The sequence below is a fragment of the Hakea prostrata genome, chromosome 1, assembly GCF_041222555.1.
Source record: "Hakea prostrata isolate BN-2017 chromosome 1, UWA_Hpros_2, whole genome shotgun sequence".
Classification (NCBI taxonomy): domain Eukaryota; kingdom Viridiplantae; phylum Streptophyta; class Magnoliopsida; order Proteales; family Proteaceae; genus Hakea; species Hakea prostrata.
This window is the reverse complement of record NC_142600.1, coordinates 9,568,327-9,589,343: the sequence shown is the minus strand read 5'-3', so window position 1 is coordinate 9,589,343 and position 21,017 is coordinate 9,568,327. Positions and strand designations below refer to the sequence as shown.

The 21,017-nt window shown below is 38.0% G+C and overlaps 1 protein-coding gene across 1 annotated transcript; it reads right to left on the bottom strand.

Moving 5' to 3' along the window:
- Positions 1-1,499: 1,499 nt before the first annotated feature.
- On the bottom strand, positions 1,500-21,017 carry EMB2730 (Ribonuclease II/R family protein). Its single transcript, XM_089161400.1, has 14 exons — positions 20,603-21,017; positions 20,122-20,281; positions 19,817-19,930; positions 19,638-19,715; positions 19,435-19,566; positions 13,306-13,527; positions 13,032-13,214; positions 12,682-12,744; positions 12,383-12,489; positions 12,147-12,296; positions 9,689-9,848; positions 4,794-5,189; positions 3,394-3,618; positions 1,500-2,678 (listed from the first exon to the last, which is right to left on the bottom strand). The coding sequence occupies exons 1-14, from the start codon at positions 20,860-20,862 to the stop codon at positions 2,559-2,561; spliced, it is 2,370 nt and encodes a 789-aa protein (XP_089017526.1). The 5' UTR covers positions 20,863-21,017; the 3' UTR covers positions 1,500-2,558.

The window sequence follows — 21,017 nt, the reverse complement described above, 5'->3', positions numbered from 1 at the left end:
CAAAGCGTTTTAAGAATTTAAGATAATATCCATTCTAAGATAAACACCTTATAGCTAAGGGATCACACATTGAACAAAAAAAAAAGATTTACAGATTAAACTTTTAATGATGCTATAATATGGTCACTCTAAGACTACTATATCCACATAAGTTTATAAGAGCTACATCCAAAGATTCTCCTCTAAAAGAAAGTTAAATAACAAATTTATAAGAGCTGCATCCAAAGATTTTGGGATTTTTGTTAGTGTTTGTGCGGGAGAAATAAATGTTATTAAACCTTCAATATATCTGACATAAATCCTCCTCCCTTAAAAAATTTTAAAAATTTTTCATTTTAATTTTTTTTTATGAAAGAGAAAGTTAATAATACATTCACGAGAGCCTCCGGAGATTTTCGGATTTTTGTTTTGGACTACTGAGTGGGTTCAAGAATGTAACACTTGTCATTTTTTTCATCCAATTACTGAAAATAAAGGTTGTTTCTTTTCTTTCTTTTTTTGGTAAGAGAAAATAAAGGTTGTTTTTTCATTAGAAAATTTAGATTAAACAACTTTTTAAATTTGCAAAATCCATCCCTTGATGAGGCCAGATGACCCAAATGAAGCCTTTGTGAGTCTTAAACCCTGATCGGAAAGACACCCGCCATACAACCAAAGCATTTTCATTGCCTATGAAATGAAAAACCTACAAGCTACTTCTCCTTTTCGTCTCTCTCACTCTCTCACTACTTTGTATCTTTTACACTCCCTCTTTCTGAGGAAATAGAAATGGTAGGAGAATTCATATCTAAGCCCCCTTCTTTTCCTATTTTGTTCGATTTCTTCACTTGGGTATGCAGGTTCCATGCTTTTCAAATCGGTGTTGTTTTATTATTGATTTCATTCTTCAAGGATTTTGCAAGAATCAGTTCAGTATTGGAGATTCCTTCTTGTCTGTTGCGTACTCAGCTATAGAGTCCTTTTGCAATTGCTACACCCAAAAGCGGATTGGTGGTGCAATGGTGGGTGTATTTTGTGTTAGGATTTAAATTCACAAAATCTCGTTTGACTCTATTGGTTTTATACTTTTATTTGGGCTTCATTAGGTAAATTTGATTGTAATCACTTATGAGTTGTATACATTTAATAGTATTTTTAAGCCTAGATGATCTAATTATGGAACTACCTTTATTTTTGAGTGACATGTGCCACATCCCAGAGCCAATGTGGGAGAAGTCTGTGCAGGCACAAACTAAGGAAAAATTAAAAAAGAAAAATAAACTCGGTTTTGGGCTTTAAGTACCATAACCACTAAACACCCCCCCCCCAAAAAAAAAACTGCATTCCGTACACAATATGTTTGTACAATCTGATTAATTTGTTATCTTGTTAAATAATAAACCCTGATAAATAATATCAATACTTGCTACCAACAGAAGATAGAACTAATACTTTTCAGATGTAATTTTTACTTTACATATAATTACATGATAAAACGAAATTTAGTAACCAAATATAGTATGACTTGGACGGAATAATAAAATCACACCATATCAGATCTTAAAAAGCATTTGAGAAGTACAATACTTGAATTGCTTCTTGACTCCCCCAGCCAACACTGCAGGCTATCAGTAGATTGTTTTGTTGGTAACAAGTCTTGCAGAACTATAGAAAGAAATTTTAAGAGCAGATCAATCCTTAAGAGGACGTGCCACTTGTTCATGATAAAGTTCACAAGCATACTGTCACAAGAAGTAGAATCAACGCCTCTATCTTTTAAAAAAAAAAATCCACATCTAAAAGCCCATAGTCAATAGTAGCAGTGATAGCTATACTGCTATATCATTCCCCTTAACTCTTTCTGTGATTATTGATTAGGATCCCCATTAATCCTTTGGATAAGTTTAAGCATGCTAGGATACTCAGTCTGGCAACTAATTGAAACCTCCAAGAAAGTCAAAGACCCAAGTCTCGGAAAAGGAATGTGCCATGCATTTGCTCGGCAGAAGTAATTCTTCTATAAACAGATACATATATACAAGTATTCTCCTGAATGTAGACTTGAGAAACCAGCCCAAAGAATTTGAAACACCACATTATCCATTCACAACGAATCTCAAATGCAGTAACCAAAATTGCCAGAAATCAGACCAACAAGTCACTCCTCAGGTTTACCAGAGAGCTGCTTGGAAACCTGAAAGCTGAAGGCAGGAATGAGTTCTTCCAGTGTAGCCAGTACGTAGTAGCAATTTCCAGAATTAGAGAGTCAGTGTGTAATGTGACAGTCCCAGGCCCAAGTATGAAGATTCTTCATCCGCAATACTTTCAACTCCTTTGCAGATCATCAGCATCTAGAAGATGGAAAACCTTGCACAGCACCAAACGTTTGATACCTATCCATTCCATACCACCCAAAGAGAGGACTGAGACCTTCCCCAGAAAACTTCCCACTGGGCAAACGTGATTAGAAGGGCCATACATCAGTCTCTAATTACCAACATGATAACCTCTGCAGCATCAAGAGCCAGTGTTTCTTCTAAGGCTGACTTGCGGAATTTAATGATTCTTTTGAATTGCTATCAAATAACTTCCTTCAGTGACAGAATGTCATCCCGCGGATGAGCTTCTTCCACCTTAACTTCTATTTCATCTCCAATCTGTGTACCCACAGATACCCAAGAAGAAGCTTGAATTCCAACCTACATGATTGAAAATTTATCAATTCATACTGAACCACACAAGTCAAAAATAACAGTCAATGTCCAGAAGGAAATTTACTTTCAAAACCTTTCTAAATTATTCCAACTACAGAGTTAACGAAATAACTTTTTGGCAAGTCGAAATATGTTATTATTCCCATTTCATCGGATCCTGTATGTTCTAACTACCGAGAGCACACACAACCCCCAATTTTTTTCAACTCCTATGTACATTTCTACTTCCTCCGAGAGCTTGCTGATGTTAGAAATCAACCAACACAAGTGTGCAAGCGCTCATGCACTTCAAGCAGACTCAAAAGCATCCATAACACTAAAGATACACAAAGAGCTAAGTTTAATTATTTATTCATTAAATTATTTCGGATGGGAAGAGGAATGGAATTGACTCAGTCGACATGACTACAAAAACCCTAGTGATTTTCAACAATAAAAAGGGGCAACTAGGCACAATACAGCTCAGCAACTATGGGCATCCAGACCCCTGTATTTTGATTCATTGTGTATGCTGACTTTCATGGACCTATCAAGCAGTTGAACCTTTTCCCCACTAAAGTTTGGTCTCTCACTAATGTTACCGGTTAACTTGTGAAATGCCAGCCATCAGCTGATGTTACTGAATCTGGAATCTGATGGTCATTCTATCCATGATGAAAGAATACAATCATAAATTCCCAAGTCAATTCTAAAATTTTACCTCCATTAACAGTAAGGCAGCTGTTCGATCTTTGATAAATCTAAGGATCAATGCACGGAACTTCTTTTCCTTTGGCTGCCTCCTCAGGAACTCTAATAACCAATATCGAAGGCTGCTATTGAAGAGTCTCTTTGCTACTCTCACATGCATGTTTACCAATGATGCAATCCCTTCCAACTGACCAGCTGAAAAAGGAGGAGTATCTCCTCTAAGAAAGGCTTTCACCTGCAAAAGAGGCACTTAAACTAAAGATGTTCACACCCAATGAATCTAAATATGGACACTGGCCACCACCAACTTTGATTTTGATAACAATGGCAATGAAGGAAGATGAGACAAATTGATTGAATGAACAAATAAGCAAGAAAAGAGACAAGAATATGTAGTTAAATAAGTGAAACAGATATAAATGCCAAAAAGCAGCTCATCATCAACTTTCAGAATTACATATTACATGTATTGATAGTTGAAAATTGAAACAATGACTCCATAGCAAAGTCCAAAGTAATGACAGCTAAATAATGAATAACATTAGGGTTAAGGTCCCCCATCCCCCCCCCCCCCCAAACAAACAAAAAAAAAAAAAGGAAAGATGAAGGGCTAAAGTTTCCCATGAGGCTGTTTCGGCAAATCTGATGTTGCTCAAATTTTGTGGACAGATTGTCCATATCATCATCACCTATCAATCTGCGAAGCTTCAGATCAGCTTAATAATTTCACACTGAATTTTTTTTTAAAAGTCAAGCTTGACAACTCCAGTACAACCATTGAAAAGTAGGGATTCAAGTCCTAACACGGTGGAGCATACATTCTATAGGATACACAGATGGATGCATAGTTTTCAGGAGAGGTCCATTCAATGGTTAGTTTTGACCAGAAGAGTCCTTCATACAGCAAAGTGGCAATCTTTAGGCAAACCATTTTGAGACATTTGACTAAATGGACAGAAATTGCTCTCTTTCCTCACCTTCGAAACCAAAATCCAAAGTTAAAACTAGGAAGACAACCCCCCCCCCCCCCCCAAAAAAAAAAAAAAACCAAAAAAAAAGGAGAAAGAAACAATTAGGAGTCATCAGAATTTTCTAAGATGTTAAAAGTATAATGCAGAAAACCAAGAACAATATTATATAATTTTGCTTTTTCTTAGAAACCTCCAAAACACCCAGGCACTTATCACCTGCATTGACAGCAAAACTGACAATATATAATCACGAGTTCCGGTTGTTGGCAATAAATGTGAAAAATAAATTCAACAAGAATCCAGTAGATAAGAGTTCACGAGTTCAAAGAGAGTGACTCAGTTGGCAAGGTCCACCAACTTGCGGTTGAGTGGTCATTAGTTCGACTCTCCTTGGGTCATACTTTTCCCCTGATATTCAACCAGAATTTAAGAAGCAAACCTGATAGTGCGCAAGAAGATCCATGTATCTGCGAATTGGTGACGTAAACTGCACATAACCAGGAATCGCCAAGATACCATGGCGTATAGGACTTCTGAAATTCATTTCTGCGGCACGCATAAGTTTAACATACGCAGAGCTTCTAACAGGTCCTTCTGGGAGATGGGCAAATGCAGATGAATCAATGTTTGACTGAGGCTGGCCCCTGTAAGGTAAAGGTATGTTGTTGGAAGAACCAAAGGTGGCTATAGCTTCTCCGCAGAGTATCATCATTTCTGAGACAAGTCGCATAGCGGGATCTGCTTGATTTTCAACATATACATTGATGGATGGCTCTGGATCATCTGGATTAGCCACTTTGACACGTGCTTCTATAGTGCTTGTGTCAATCGCACCCTAGAAGTTCACAAGAAATATCATCAGAGGAGTTTATGCAACAAGAAAACAGTAAGCCTACATAATGATGTTGGAAAGCGTCTTGAAAGCTGCATTGACAATTTGGATACAATATAAGAGGCATATGTATGAATGAAAATTTTGACACATCCAAATGAACATCTAATGAATAGCCAAAATGAAAACAGCTGTAGCTCTTCTTTCAGAAGAGATTGACAGTAATACACAATAATTGTGCTCACCATAATTCTACTAACAAAGATCACCAACAGGAAAGTGTGTCGGGTCATGCTGGTACGTTTTTGAGCACCACAGTGCATTTATGGTGTCCCAGGCGAACATAACATACTGTGATTTGTTATAACTATGTTCAACTTCTAGTTCAAAATATACACATACTATTCAAAATCCCATATGCAAAATGAAATCTAGTCAGGTCCAAACTCCACCCCTTAGGTATACATGTCTATGTGCTCTAAACTTGTATCCCCCTGTGCATCCGTGTCCAAATGTGCTTGACCAAAGGCAACAATCCCGAGAGATCATATCATACTTGACCATGAACTGTTCTAAAAACTAATATTTCCTGTACAGAGTTCTGTTACCCCCTAGCAATGATGACATAAGGAGATTCAGCACTTGATGATTCAGGCTTTTTCTGTGGAAATGATCAAATCGCCACAATAAAATCTAAAGTAAAATGTTTCGACATTGAATATAGACGACGCTGCTGTCGATCATAAGATCAAACATTAAACACTGGTGTGACAGCAGCAAAGTTGGCTCTCAAATCCCACTTACATTGCACAGGCAGCACAGCTACTCATAGTGGGTTTTCCGCAAGATTTCAAGCTAAGCCTGTACCTATGCCTCACATCATTGAATAATGCTCAAAACTAGCTTTCCAACTTGAAATGACCCCCTTTTTTAACAAATCATGTTTGATGCAATTTTGATGGTACTATCAACCAATGTGAGAGTGCCAAATGGCACCTAAACATGAATGTTCTAACATACAGAAAACCTAATTTTTCTCTACAAAAAAAGCATAAGAGTGACCTAATCACAGAAGAAGGGGTGGGGTCACTTTACCAAAGAGAGGGATCCATTTCAAAGATTATAGGTGTTTTTCAAAAAGAAAGATGTCCGCAAGCTCAAGTAGAAAAGATTTTTTTGAAAAAGAAAAAGAAGAAATGAAAAACCCCGAAAACAGAGGCCTCATTTTGAGAAAAGATGATGTTGGAAGGGTTTCCTTTCCTCTCCCTCATATCCAAACAGCAGGTCAGGCGAGTAATGGAAAAGTACTCATTTTGGAAGCAACAAGACAGAGCTAGAAAATTTTCCTCCTTACTCTCTGAGCGGCAGGTAAGGATGAGAAGTCCAATCATTTTTGAAAGGAAAATAAGCATCACCCATTTTGAAACATGACTTTTAAAAAGTATTCTAGAAAAACAAGCAAAGAGATAGCCAGGAATATACCGAGCCAAAGCTCCCTAAGCCAAGGGAATTAGGGAAGCACACTGCCAAGCTTATTGGCTTTTTTTCTTCTCAATGAAGCCACAGCTTGCCTCCATTTATTTTGTGTCTCTTTTACTTTGATTTGTTTGTCATTTTTTTCTTGATCTGAAATAAATTCCCAGCCTGGTTCTTGTGACAACCTTCGTCAACCCCCTATTGTTGGAAACAAATCTCAAGATACGATCATTCCTTCAGATGAATCGATTGCAACTCCATTACGCCTTCTATTGACTTTACTACTTATCTTGTTACTACTATGTCTGTCACATGACCCCCCCCCCCACCCCTGTTAGATGCTTTTGTGTTCACATTTTAGTTTCAGCAATGACCCCACCCTCCATTATGTTCCTTACCTCCTAGTTTTTTAGTCAGCAATAATTTTTGTTCTTTGTTGGATATTTAATGTGCATGCTGCCAGATGAAGAATAGCATCCCTACCATTGGTTTACTTCTGTTATCATTCACTTGGCAGATTTCATATAGAATGGAATGGGATTTAATTTGATATGGTGCATTTAATCGAAGTACAAGAAGCTGAAGAAAACCACATTATCCTTGGTTAAACATTTCAAACCAAGTGCCTGTTATCAGTTTGTGATGATGGGTTTTACAAATGACGCCTATTGAGCCTAAGTGATGGGATTCAGGTTTTAAAGGTTTCAAGAGCAAAAGGTTTTGACTTCGTGTTTAATGTGGGTTAGAGAATTCTTCCTTGTAGGCCTTATAGGTCTCTGAATCTCAAGAGGCTGAAATTTGGTTTGGGTTTTGGCTGAACATAATGAAATGTTTTTAGGGTATACCATTCTAGTGGTTTTGGCTGCGGTTGCTTACTAAAGATTTTATTTGGGGATTTAGACCCAGTAGGCCAAAGTTTCCTTAAGCTTTCCTGTGGTTTTTTAGCCAAAATCCGCATGCATATGCATTTAATTGAATGATAAGGCCAAGGCTAAGGCTTGAATATTTTGGGTGCCTGGCACCATGGTTACTTGGCCCCACCTAGCTTTTCAATTGTTAAAATAAATTGGGGATCAAAACAAGCTTCCAACAATCATTTATTTTGGGTGCTAGACACTGTAGATTCCTAGAACCCACTTAGCCTTTTAAACATTAAAAGAAATAGGGTTCAAACCTCAAATCATGAATGGCCGGCTTTGGGACAGCTGAGCGAGATTCTTTAAGCTCAATGCTTGTTTGAACTGATTTGGGTTTTGGCTCCTATAACACACCAGACTTGATCACGTGTGGAGAGCTTTTACCCATTTCTTGGGGATGTGAGTAAAGAAATGCAGACCATTGATCAATATGGGGACCTGGAGGATTTTACAGTCCAAGTGTTTCCAGTTTGGGATAAAGTTAGGACGTGTGTATGCAATCAGTGGGGACCCCATTGAGATGCAGCAATCATAGCATGAAGATTAGGACCGGATTTTGGCTTGCCTGTCAACCAGCCTGTGAATGTCTAGGATAATTTTTAGATGTTTGTTTTGGCATAAGCATTGGGCAATTTTAAACAAAATGAAATATGTAATAGCACAACTAGAAATTTAGAATGGAGTATTTTGTTATAATTAGTCTTATCCTGAACAGAATTTGTGCTTAGCATAATTAGATTAATTTGCATGGTTAATGTTGATTCCATATATATAATTTAGCTTCGTGCACATCTTAATCACAAAATCCACTAATAATCAATATAGTATATAGTAGCACTAGTATTTCAACAATAATAGCATGTTCTATATTTCTAATTGTATATATATACTATACCATACAATTAGACATTTACTTAGGCAATTAACTTATCTTCTCTTGGAAGTACAACAGCTTGATCCATTAGTTGAAATGTGATCAAGAATGGATAACAACTCACATCTCGAGATTAGCGCACATGATTATAACCACATTATTTACACAGCATCATATGTAAATTAATCCTTATAGCTAGGTTTAACTTCACTTAAACTAGATCAATTAGCTCTTTATAAACTTAGAATTGTCTTAAGTTAGTTACTTAATTATGCCCCCAACTATTAGACTAATTAGATGCAGTAATCCTTCCAACTCAATGCATATGAGTAATGTAATGTACTCCATTTGTAATTAGCAGCATTTAGAATTTGAAAAGGCGAGTTAAATCTTACGTTTAATTCTTAATAATTTTCTGTTTCATAACCTCAATTAGTACAACTTAGATCTTTGGTCAACACATTTCCAATACCTAGTTACCTAGTCTTTTTTTTTTGGAGAGAGGGGGGGGAGAGACTTAGCGTCTTTTTACTTAGACTCGCATTTTCCTAGCATGCTACAAATTTCAACATTATCCATAAATAGGGAGATAGTCCTTTTGGTAGGGCAAATGAGTAACTAATACCTTTCCAATCCATAACTTGACACTTAACTCAATATTCTAGGAGAGCTTATGCTTCATCCATTTGTGAGTCATTCACTCTCCCCCTTCAGGAGAGAAGCAATAGTATCCTATTCCTGATCACAGTGGCGATTCCTATTATACCCACGAGTTTTAGTTCACATGATCGAACCCTTGCCTTACTCAGGTGTAGGCTGAAATCATCATTCCTTCATACCTACAGTTCCTAGCCTTTAAATTCCAATATCGCTAAACCCAAACTCCTTAGTTAAGATCTCTAAAACAGGCATACTGTTTTTACCCAGGGCTCAGATATTTGCCTTCTTAGCTCCATTGCCAAGGGGCTGGTTAGATGGGTCTTCCTCTCTCCCCTCCCCTGCAAAGGGGAAGAAAACCCCACCCACCTTTTTCTTCATCCCATTTCAGAGTTTTGGACCTTTTGGTATATTCTTTAACACACACACCCCCCCCCCCAACAAAAAAATAATAATAACAAATAAATAAAATAAAAAAATCGAACATATTACAGTTAAGGCTTTCTGAGTGGGCTGTTCTACAATAACCTACATGGAAAATGTGAAATTGGCCTGTAAAGTTATAAAAAGAAAAAAACCTGCTGGCGTCGCCATTGTAATCGAAGAGCAGCAGCCTCTGATAGAATTCTTAGTTCAGCCTCCTCTTCCAGGTTCAAGCGAAGCAATTCAGACGCACTCTCATATGTCAACATATAGGTAGGTCTGATGATTGAGTTATCTACTGTGTATTCTGCAATGCTAATTCCAACACAAAGCGGAAAAAGTATCAAACAATAAAATAAAATGGGGGCAACAGATTGCTGCCTAGTTGCATGGCCCCTACGCCAACACGGAGGCAATGAGAGCAAACAGATGTGCATCAACATGAATGGATTTTTTATCTCACAAGGGTGGTGGAAAGTTTGCATACTACTGTGTCTGGGAGCACAGGGCCACTCAACCAGGCAGCATTCTTTGTCCATAAAACATTCATAGATCATCAAAATAACAGGGTTAAGGAAAGCCTAGTCTGGCACCAAATGGTGAAAACTATAATCTATATTAGAATATGACACCATGAACAACCTGAATACAAAACACATGCAGTGAATATGAGAGTCTAAATAAAGTTAGCTCTTAATTTTACCATATGCTTCCAAAATCATTGAGGAACAAGAGGAAAGTGAATAATTCAACTTCATTGCTTCTATAAATTCCTTTTCATGCCCTCATTAAGGTGATAATATAATTTTACCCACGATTAGGGAAACCATCCATTTGTGGGTATACGATTCCACTGAACTCATAAGTTATCTGGGTCTGAATGAAGGTCATGGGACCTGGAACCAGATATGCTCTAGTAGCCAAACCTGTAAGGCTACTAGCTAGCTCTGTTGCCTGCCCCATCTACGATCTAGTGAATACCCCAGCAATTCTCAACCAGCATATGCGATTCATTCCCATAAAGAAACTAACACAAAGAAGACTCCTTACTGCCCTATTACTATCACTAGGGAGAGAAGGATGAGTGATACATTCGGCAAGCGCCGGTGAAGAAGGCAAGCAAAGCTGGAGCTCAATGAGACTTTCCAGCTAGGGATGGTGGATTTAGCTCCTCTCTCTCCTCCTTAAGAGCCCTTAGCGCACTAGTTGAGAAATGAGTATCCGGTCGTCAGGGGACAACAAAGAATAGGTCACACGCCTGCTGCTCTTGAAAAGCCATAAGTGAGTCCGCCCTAGGGCGCCAGAGCTCCTAGGGAGTCACTTTCTTTCTCGATCGAGCCTCCATTTATTAGAGTGGTAGCAGTCTTTAGCAGCCGTCCATGCAACACCCTTTGGTGGTCTGGTTTCACTGTCCCACTCTGTGGTGCAAGCCCAAGGAGAGAGCACGATACAGGTTACTAAAAAAGTACATAGATGGGTGCCATCATAGTTCATCATAATCTAGTCAAAATATCAAATCACTACTCTACGTTCAACAATCTCGATTCCTCCCCTCCATTCCTTTTTTCTTTTTCTTTTTTTCTTTTTTTGGCTAGCAATCTTATTTACAGATTTTATACTAGGTGGAGACATAAAGCTTTAAGCAATTCTTAAAACATTAAAAACTTAAAAACTAAACTATATGTTGGCTTGGAAGTTGGAACCATAATTTGGTCCATGCAGATAATTAATATGCTCGCAGCATACGAAACAGTTGATTTTGCTACTCATAAAGTTGCTGTAATCACCAAGACAAGCTGCTTCGAGGACCATCAGCGGATAAAAAAAAGATTACAGTATGGTAGTTTACAGGAAAACTCACACTCAATGATCAAAACTAACAAAAGGGTTGTACTTGTCAAGATTCCCAACTAAAAGACAAGATATTTGTCATTTACCCTTTTTTGTATCAACAGTCTAGCGGAGAAACTTATAGAAGGTGGATATCAAAAGAGGGGGGGGGGGGGGGAGAGGTTGATTATTATGGGTAAAGTGTGTATCCTTGGATAGGCTCCATGGAAACCAATTGCCCATCTAACTGTTCATTGTGGGCTATTATTTACCTATTGAGTTGTCAGTTGTCACTAGCTTGTTAATTGTTATGTCTCTTTAGTTATTCCTATTTAATTAGACTTAAGAGTAGTTATTGCTTCAGACAGTGATTAGACTTGGACGCTTAGTAGGTGGTCTACCAAGATTTGGTTGCTGAATAATATGACGAAGAGGCTGTCCATGATAGAGGTATCCCGTTCCATTCCTATTGTTATTACCATCTCTCCTCGTTTCCATCTTCAGTCTGCTCTCTCCTTGTCACCTTCTCTTCTCCTCCATGGATTCTAGTTTATTTGATTTCAGTAAAATTATGAAATGTGAAGCCTTGCAGCTGACCCAAACATGCATCCCAGAATACTCATAAAGCAACAACAACCAACAATACACCTTTGTCCCAACTAAATAGGGCAGCTATATGGATTCTTGCCTTCCAATAAGCTCTGTTCATATTCAATTCATAACTGTACACCCTACTAATGACCTACAACAAGAATAAACCAAAACCAGATTTTGGTGGCTTACCTGCCATCAGGATGCAGTGTAACAGATACTGTGACAGCATTGCAAAGTTTTCCTTGTGTTAAGCTCATTCTCTCCATTGCAACTTTCTCCGGGAACATAGGAAAAGTGGCAGTTGGCAAGAAAACAGATGTCCCTCTTCTCATTGCCTCTCTGACAAGAATTAAATTGGCTATTATAAGAAGAAAATTTTACCTTCACAGCAATACTACATGAAATATACACAAACTCAAAACCACCTGTCCATTATGCTTCCAGGTTGAACCAAGCTAGTTGGATCAGCAACATGTATCCATACTTTGATCCGTCCATCCGGAAGCCTAGTTGCACTTAGGGCATCATCAAGCTGAAATATATTGGTTGATTAGAAAATAAGAGCAAGCTTCAGTTCATCCCAACAATTGAGTAAGATACAAATCCATCAACTCATCCCAATAATTGAGTAAGACACGAATCCATCAACTCATCCCAATAATTGAGTAAGACACAAATCCATTAACCAGTGGAATTCAAACTGAAATTAAAATTATATGTCTACCTCATCAGCATCATCAACATCAATGGCATAAACCTTCAGGTGTGAAAAATCTTTCCGGCCAATCTGAAGATCAAATCCCACAAAATTGTCATAATGCAAGCTTGATGAGGTATGCAAAAAATTTCAAGATATGTCTCATTTTTCTTTTTGGGGTAGAAAATATCAAGATATGGCAGACTTATTAATAGTTTCTTCGAGGATCTGAAAAAGAAAATGCAGAAACACATTTCAAAGGAAATCAGAATATAATGAGAATACCTAGGAAATGAATGTTCTCCTGAGAGTTTCTTAAATGATATGGTGAGAGTTTTATTCAACAATATGGATCTGCACAAGAAGAACAGACCTACCATGTGGAGATCAGGAGAGTCTGACAAAAGGCTTTCAGCAGCGGACATAAGCTCATCTGAATATTCAGTACGGATGTTGAACTTCAAGACGTCAAGGTTGACATGTACAGGGAAATACCCAATATCGATAAGGAGATTTAGAGCAGAAGATGACATCTTTGGCAGTCCCATTGCCTTAAGGATCTACCCAGAAAGAAAAAAAAAAAAAAAAAAAAAAATAGTCAGAATAACCATGACATACAAAGTGACCAGCTATTAAAGTAAGAAAAATTACCACTCCAGCCACTTTCTTTTGGTCGTCCGTTTTGCATGCATCAATAGCATAAGCCTCAAGAGATTCAATCCTTTGACGAATATTTTCTTCCACCATCCATGACTTCTTAGGAGGTTTAGAATGTGATGGCATTGCCTGGGCAGATTTCAATATTTGTACGAAATCCTGCAGCTCCTTTTCAGCTGCCTCATTTGCATGTTTCCTACGTAAAAGTTCTTCTACCTAATGTTACAAACCATATAGCATTAAATTTTTCCCAAAAAAATACAAGAAAGCATAATGGACCAACACCAATGCAGAGCACTGGTACGGATTATATTTTTATCTCCCCCAAAAGGCAAACCAGGGCAATTTGCTATTAGGGACGTCAGCTATTAGAGCCTCTGTATGCCGTGAAGGAAGGATAGGATTTGAAGTTGTATATCGTACACTAGAACTTGCTCATTTCCATTTTATCTAGTTCTTTCTCATTTTCCGTGATTTTGCATTAGCTCATTTCCATTATATCTAGTTCTTTTATCATTTATTGTGAGTTTGCATGTGTGTATGCATGCACCTTGCCCACCATTAATCACCTGCATGTGTCTTTTACCCATGTATTTTAGCCATGCAGGGTGGAATGGCTGACGCACTGATGCGGATTCAGGGATCCAATAACCTTGTTTAGACCACTTGTGGGCCCATCCACAACAACACAAACTCAAATAGTTAATTGATTGCAATTCTATAATTTAATGAAGCAAGTTCTGCACCTTCCATGTAAATTGATAAGTGAATAGGTCAAACCATGAAATAAATTATATGTGGAGGCTTTTCTATAAATAAGATGAACCTCTTAGAACCATCTGACCCCCCCCCCTTCATTCCCTCACCTACGGCAAAACCATTTGGCTCCCCTCCTCTCTTTCACTACCAACTCAGCCTGGAACCTCACCTGCTCACCCTCACAAATTGTCCCAGGTTTGATTCAAAGGTCACATCCCCAGCACTTTCTCACCTTTTGGAGATCCCTTCATTTTTGTCTCCCTACCTAATCCTTCCTGATGCAAGACAACCAGCTAGGAACAACAAAAACCAACACCGGGCGCCAGTTCAACCAGACAACTAGTCAAAACAAAAGGTCCCCCTGCTTCACAATTTTGACCAGTCAATCAAGACTGCAATAATAGGAGGAAACATGAAGAAAGAAAGCCAAAACACTGTTCACGTGAACAGTGTCATAACCCTTTATTTGGTATTTTGGGAATGCTTCATAGAAGATTTGTGGGGCCCAAGATGAGATTCCATGAAGATTCTATTCTTGGGGGATTTAGGACCTTAGTTTAGTTTTTATTTTGTCATAGAAGATTTGTGGGGCCCAAGATGAGATTCCATGAAAATTCTATTCTTGGGGGGATTTAGGACCTTAGTTTAGTTTCTAATTTTAATTAGTTTGCATTTCCATAAGATTCTATTGCCTTTAGTTTCAAATTTTAATTAGTTTTTTATATTTACAAGATTCTATTGTCACTAGTTACTAGGATATTAATTTCTATTTTTAGTCTACAAAGTTTCTATTACTTCTAAAGCTTTAGCCAAGCTATAAATAGGCCCTTACATTGCAATAAAACAAAGACCAATGGAATAGGTAGGGGGGCGAATGAAGTAAAGCTTGAGCTTTGGGCATTTGCAGCCCCCCTTCTCTCCTCCTCTTCTTCTTCTTCTTCTTTTTATTATGAGTGTTCTTCTCCTTCTTCCCCGTCTTCAAGACTGATTTGTCTAAGATTTCCCATTCTTCCCCCTATCTTCTTATCATTCTTTCTTCTCTATCTTGTCCCCCATTACTTCCTCATCCACCACCATATCCCAGCAATTCCAACTGCATTCTTTATTGGAATGGTCAGGAAGACAAAAACCATCTCTTTTTCTCCTGCCCCTTCTCCTACTCTCTCTTGGGGAAAGCCTCGTCTTCTATTTCTTGCTCCCGGTGTTGAACTTGGATCCTGAGAACTTTTTATGGCTCCTCTTTTTGTAACCGAGTTGGTAGGTTGGTTTTTGGTTCCACGATCGATTACTTGTGGGAGCAAAATGTAAGTAGATGGACATCCAATTCTGAATCTATGGACCTGATTTCGAAAGCCATATGCTTCGATGTCTCCTCTAGGCTACAATTGATTCCCCATCACCCTGTTAATGACACCCCAAGGAACAAGCATATTGTTGTTACCTAGAGTCTAGGTTGTACCCATTCAGCCTTCACCTTGGAAATATATTCCCCCCCCCCTCCAGAAGGAGAGAGAGAGAGAGAGAGAGAGAGAGAGAGAGAGAGAAAGATGAACCTCCTAGTAATAAGAGAAGAAGGAAGCTTCTCAATAGCATCACCATATTCTGTAAGAGAAAAGGAAGTCAACAACGAGATGGGGTCTGATGTAGATATAGATCCATTACCAAAACATGCTTGTTTTCCTAAGGATAAGACTAGGGTCAGGATATATATGTATTGGGCCTTTGATCCCATGGATTTACTTTGATATAGGCATCATAGGTGAAGACTAAGCGTAATTAGGCCAAGGAAAAAAAATTCCGTACTTAATATTCTTTAGAGCATTTTACCATTCTGAGTCCATTTCAATTTCTATTCCATTTAAGTTACATAATAGGTTAAGGATTGACCAAGGCCTCTTCTCTGTGAGTATTTTATACAAGGTTGTGATAGGACATTAAGACCTATTATTGAACATGAATTTGATTAATGAAATTGCTTACCAAGGCGCTGCGCTGCTGGCTTCTTCTCCTTGTATGTGAGCGGTTCTAATTTAGTGAGTAATAACTAAACCTATAGTGGTATAGGTGACTAATATCCAGTAGAATCCTTGCGGAGGGCAAGTACCCGGAAGGTCTACTAGTGGGATTGGTTTGGACAGGGGGCTCCGTGGAGGTGTGAAGCCTGGAGTTTCTAATAAATGCTTTCACTTCAACTAGGTTAAAGATTCCTACCATCAATCAAGCTACTGCCACTAAAAGATTGCAACTACAATGAGTATTATTAAAGAATTCTGCAATTCATCTTCTAAAACCTGACTTCTTCTCTGTCTATTTTCAATTTGTAAAACTCTAACTCGCCAAGATTCACCTACAGCCTAAATTTACCATTAGAACCCTAGTTTTCCAATTCATCCGTTAGTTTCTAATATTGTAGTTTTTCAATTACTTTACATCTAACCATTGTAACCTCACCATATTTTAATTGCTTACTCTGCATACTCTTCTAACAGAAACCAATGAAATCCAGTTGCACTCTGACAAAGGAACAAATTTCGGTCGAAACTAGGATTTCGACCCAAGAAAAGGCCAAAATTTTTAGGTTTTGACCGAAATTCTGGTTGAAACACATGATTTCAACCCTAGGTTTTGGGCCTTATATGACGTCCATTCATCTTATTTCTTGCCTCCTACCTATTTAAAGCATAATAAACACAATGGAACTAGTATTTTGCCAAAAAAAAAACCACTTGAAAATTTATCATTCAAGTATACTAACAAATGATTGGTTCCAACAAAAGTACATACTCTATCGCATACAAGCATAGAATCATCCGCATACATGAATTGTTTGATAGAAGGGTTACATATACAACAAGTCAACAAAATAAAATAACCAACTAGATCAAGTAATGGTGTCTCACATATATTAAGTTGAAGCACATATATCATATATACATTTAGAAAATAATTATTAAAATGAAAAAATGAAAAAAAAAATGGTAGCAAATAATTAAAAAAAAAAGTTTAACAAAAAACAATCATAGATCATAGTCCTAGGCTAAACCTATATCAATTTCAAGGCAATACAAGATCATTTAAGGCATGAACAAAACAAAAATAAATAAAAGGGAAGTTTGGAACTGTTGGGTATGGCTTATGCTTCATATTCTATTGCTGCCGGAATTTCCTTTGTAGTTGTTATGGCTTAAGAGGTGTTTGGAGGCAAAAGATGAGCAAAAAAGGTGCTTGAAGGCAAAGGAATCATGGAAATTAGTTGAAAATGGGATAGCAATCAACAAAAACTGAGGAAAACAAGTTGGAATGTTAATGGTCAAAATTTTGGTCGAAACCTATAACTTTTTCGAAATAAATGGAATTCAGTTTCGGTTTTCAAAAAATGCAGGCAATTTTGACCGAAATTTCTTCTATGACTCTGACCAGCTGAAACCTTCGAATTGAACTATACCAATTTTCTGTGAGAAAATCCAATTATTGGATCTCACAATCTAACCATCAATTCTCTCCCATATTAGGATTGAATCAGGGCATGAAGGGTTGTGGCGCGCGGGCACTCCGCAGTTGGCGGCGGAACCCTCTTATTCGAACAACCGCCCCGACGGCGGCGGCGTTATTTTCTGATGGTGTTGGGGCCCGACTCGACCGCCCGCTTCTTCATTCGCCGTGATGGGCCGCGGGTGGACCCGCAGGGAGGAGGGTAACGTCTAGAGGGCTTCCCTTGAGGGGTGGTTGACTTCCAACCCCTCGGGGTGCCAGGTCCACCCTTCTGGCATTTATTTTTCCATTGTTAGTAAATTGATCAAAGTCCCTTCCCCAAATTTCAATGCTAAAACCCCAAGTCCAAAGCTTCGCCTTTTGGAACTTCAAATCAGCATCCAATCTTCTTCCACGAGATCCCCAACCTTTCACCCTCCCGATCACTTACTGGTCATAACAATACCACCAACCTAACTTTGACTAACTCCTAACCTTTAAAGGGCCCTAGACTCAGTTTTAGCCTCTACCCCTATGGCTGGTACTTACAATATCCTGGTTGACTGGCACCTAGGCGATTGCTTTCAAAATAAGGCTACATCAGTATCAATTATCACGAGTCTTTAGAAGATTTTACTTACCTATGATTGTAAGTTTATGGTGGATGATTTGGTAGATACTGGTGGATGAAGATAGTGCTTGCAGGGAATTTTCGATTGCAGGTAGAGATATAGTGAGGGTTGGATCATCATTTCCATTGTCAAGTTAAACCAGTTCTGAAAAAACTCAGATGTAGCATCATTTCGGGCATAATATGCAAGTCTGAGTGATTTACCTCTACATTAGTACATTAAGAAACAACAGAGGTCCCTTCATTGTGATTTAAAAAATAAATAAATAAAATTAAAAAGAAGAAGAGGTTAAAGTATGAAAACAGCCTGTTTGTGAAACAAGTGTAAGGCTGCATACATTATAAACCTAGATCCTACAATGTGCAGGAATCCTACGCAAGAAACCTCATCATTTATAAAATATTCAATTGTATGCATTTGTCTAACTGTACTTTGTTCTCCTTTTAAACATGTTATATTTACAGCTTGCTTATTTACAATGTTACATGCTTCATACCTATATTTTTGTATGTTTCTTAAGCACTTATCATATGTTTATTGACTATTCCCGTACGAAGCTCTAGCATACATTGCATCTCTCTGATACTGATAAATTACAACAGGTCTCTTATAATTACTCTCCCAATATGCTACCCAATCCTGGTATTATAACCTTGCTTGCTTCTATTCTTCACTTCTTACCATAGACTCTTTGTAATGAACCATGTACAACATTTGATAGTTATAAAATGAATTAGAATCTAGGTTCATTCATTCCTGATGTATATTTTGGTTCTTTAAGTGAGTTATAGGTGTCCTCATCCCAAATCTGTAAACCCATATTAGCGAATGTATACAGCAGTGTACAACATACACTATCCCATATTACCATTTTGGTTGGTTTTTTTTTTTAATACTTTAGGATTCCCCTGTAGAAGGGCCTAATATAGTTAGTACAAAAATTTTCAAAACCTCAGTTGACCATTTGGACCTCAAAACCATCCACAGAACCAAAATCATGAAAACTTGAACCCTCCAGTGTTGCTTCTGTCAATTCCAACAATTTCCTACTATAACACCTCACCAGGAAAAGAAGAAAAAAAAAAAACGCTTGTTTCGTTTCTTTATTTTCTTGTGGGGCAGAGTTGGTTATTTTTTTATTATTTTCTTTTTTGGCAGGGGGTCAGGTAACCAGATAAAATCTTTTCAGAGAACTAATACAAAACCACAAATTCCAGTAAACAAACAGAAATGTGTAGTAAGAATGATAAACAGAAAATACCTGAACCGACGTACGGGGCTGATAAACAGAATGGGAACCTTTAGACTCCAAGACACTGAAATAAATTTCATCTCTTGATAGCAACAAATGGGCACAATAACTTTCCAGTGGATCCATGCTGCCAAATATAATCTGCATTTTCTTTAAAAAGTTCACTAAAAGTACTGTAGCACAAAACATGTGGTGCTTCGAGAAAATTTTACCTCAGCAAGCTCTTCTGGTGTCACTGACTTATTCTTTTCCAGAAGCTCCATCCAAGCATATTCAAGTAATGATGAGTCCTATGTTATATGATAAGTTAAGAAAATTAAATAAGCACACATACCAAGTGTCCTTTTATGTGATGCCGGTACTTTGCTAGAATGCAAGAAAAAAAACATACCAAATTATCATGAGCTTTCTGAATAAAATTTGAAATCTCTGCGTGATCAAAATTTTCAACACCCGGAACAATATATGTGATTTGCTGGGGTTTAATGGAGGATGTGATGCCATTCTGCAACAGCCAGAGTAAGGAGAAAAGAAAAAGGGGGATTAAAGCAAGTAAGAGAGAGGGAACTAAAAAAAGAGCTACCATAAAGGATAAGCTGTACTACACTAATTCCCAACTGACGGGGGAAGAAAACCTAAAGAGTTTTAACACCTAGCAACCTACTGAACAGACTGCAATAGTTGTCCTAACAGAACCTGATCAGACACCATCCAGTTCTTCTTTCCGTCGGGTTTCTGAGCAACTGCGAGCAATACCCTTTCCGAATCTTTCCGAAATTCTAGCAGTAACCCTTTCTGCAGCATCCGCTTCTCAAGTTTATCTGCAATATGATCCTCGCTGCTTACTAATCCCATTCTGCCAGATATACGGACCGGTTAGCTCACAGGGAGAATTATTTTCTTCTTTTCTTCTTTTTTTCTTTTGGGTATGACTCACAGGGAGAACTTTACATTATCAGAAAGTAGCCATAGAAAGAAGAAAAAAACTTGGCAGGAAGATATTAAGTTGTCTAACAAAAACTCAACGGCCAGATAAAATTTCGGACACCAATTAACAGCTATGACAGTCCAGCATATATGAGAATGAACTCCAAAGTTGAAAGTTATTACACCAAGTAAAGTGACACGCATAGAATTTTACACGAAAACCAAATGATGTAAGAACTGGATGACATACTTGCTGCTGACACGAGCTCGCTTCCTTGTGCGCATCGCTTCGAGTTCTTCGATAACGCTATCGACGAGACTATGAACAGAACAAGGGAGAGTGTTGCCAAGAACTATGAGCTTATCTGACCGCATTGTTCGAAGCCCTAATTTCGGGTTTCTGCTCAAGTGCGAGGGCCTAAAATAGGGTAAACTCCATCGTAGTGCGGAGAATGAGGAATTAGCATACCTAAGCATAGCATAGCTGCTTGATCCCATGGCCATCGCCATGGAAGAAGATTAAGAAAGCAAAATTGCAGGTACGAAGAATGAGTCAATGACGATAAGAAATCGTTGGAGAACCCCAAGAATTCAAGCAGCGAATTCAAGAGAAAAATCGAACGAACACGAGAGCAGAAGAAAGTAAGTCTCACTTATCAGAAAGC

What these genes read in the sequence shown, in the direction of transcription:
- EMB2730 (XM_089161400.1), bottom strand. Translation starts at nt 20,862, where the DNA reads ATGGCGATGGCCATGGGATCAAGCAGCTATGCTATGCTTAGGTATGCT. An exon ending in ACTCTCCTGATCTCCACATG is followed by an intron (nt 12,745 to 13,031) that starts GTAGGTCTGTTC and finishes TTTGATCTTCAG; the next exon opens with ATTGGCCGGAAAGATTTTTC. An exon ending in TACAATGGCGACGCCAGCAG is followed by an intron (nt 5,190 to 9,688) that starts GTTTTTTTCTTT and finishes GTGAACTTCTAG; the next exon opens with GGTGCGATTGACACAAGCAC.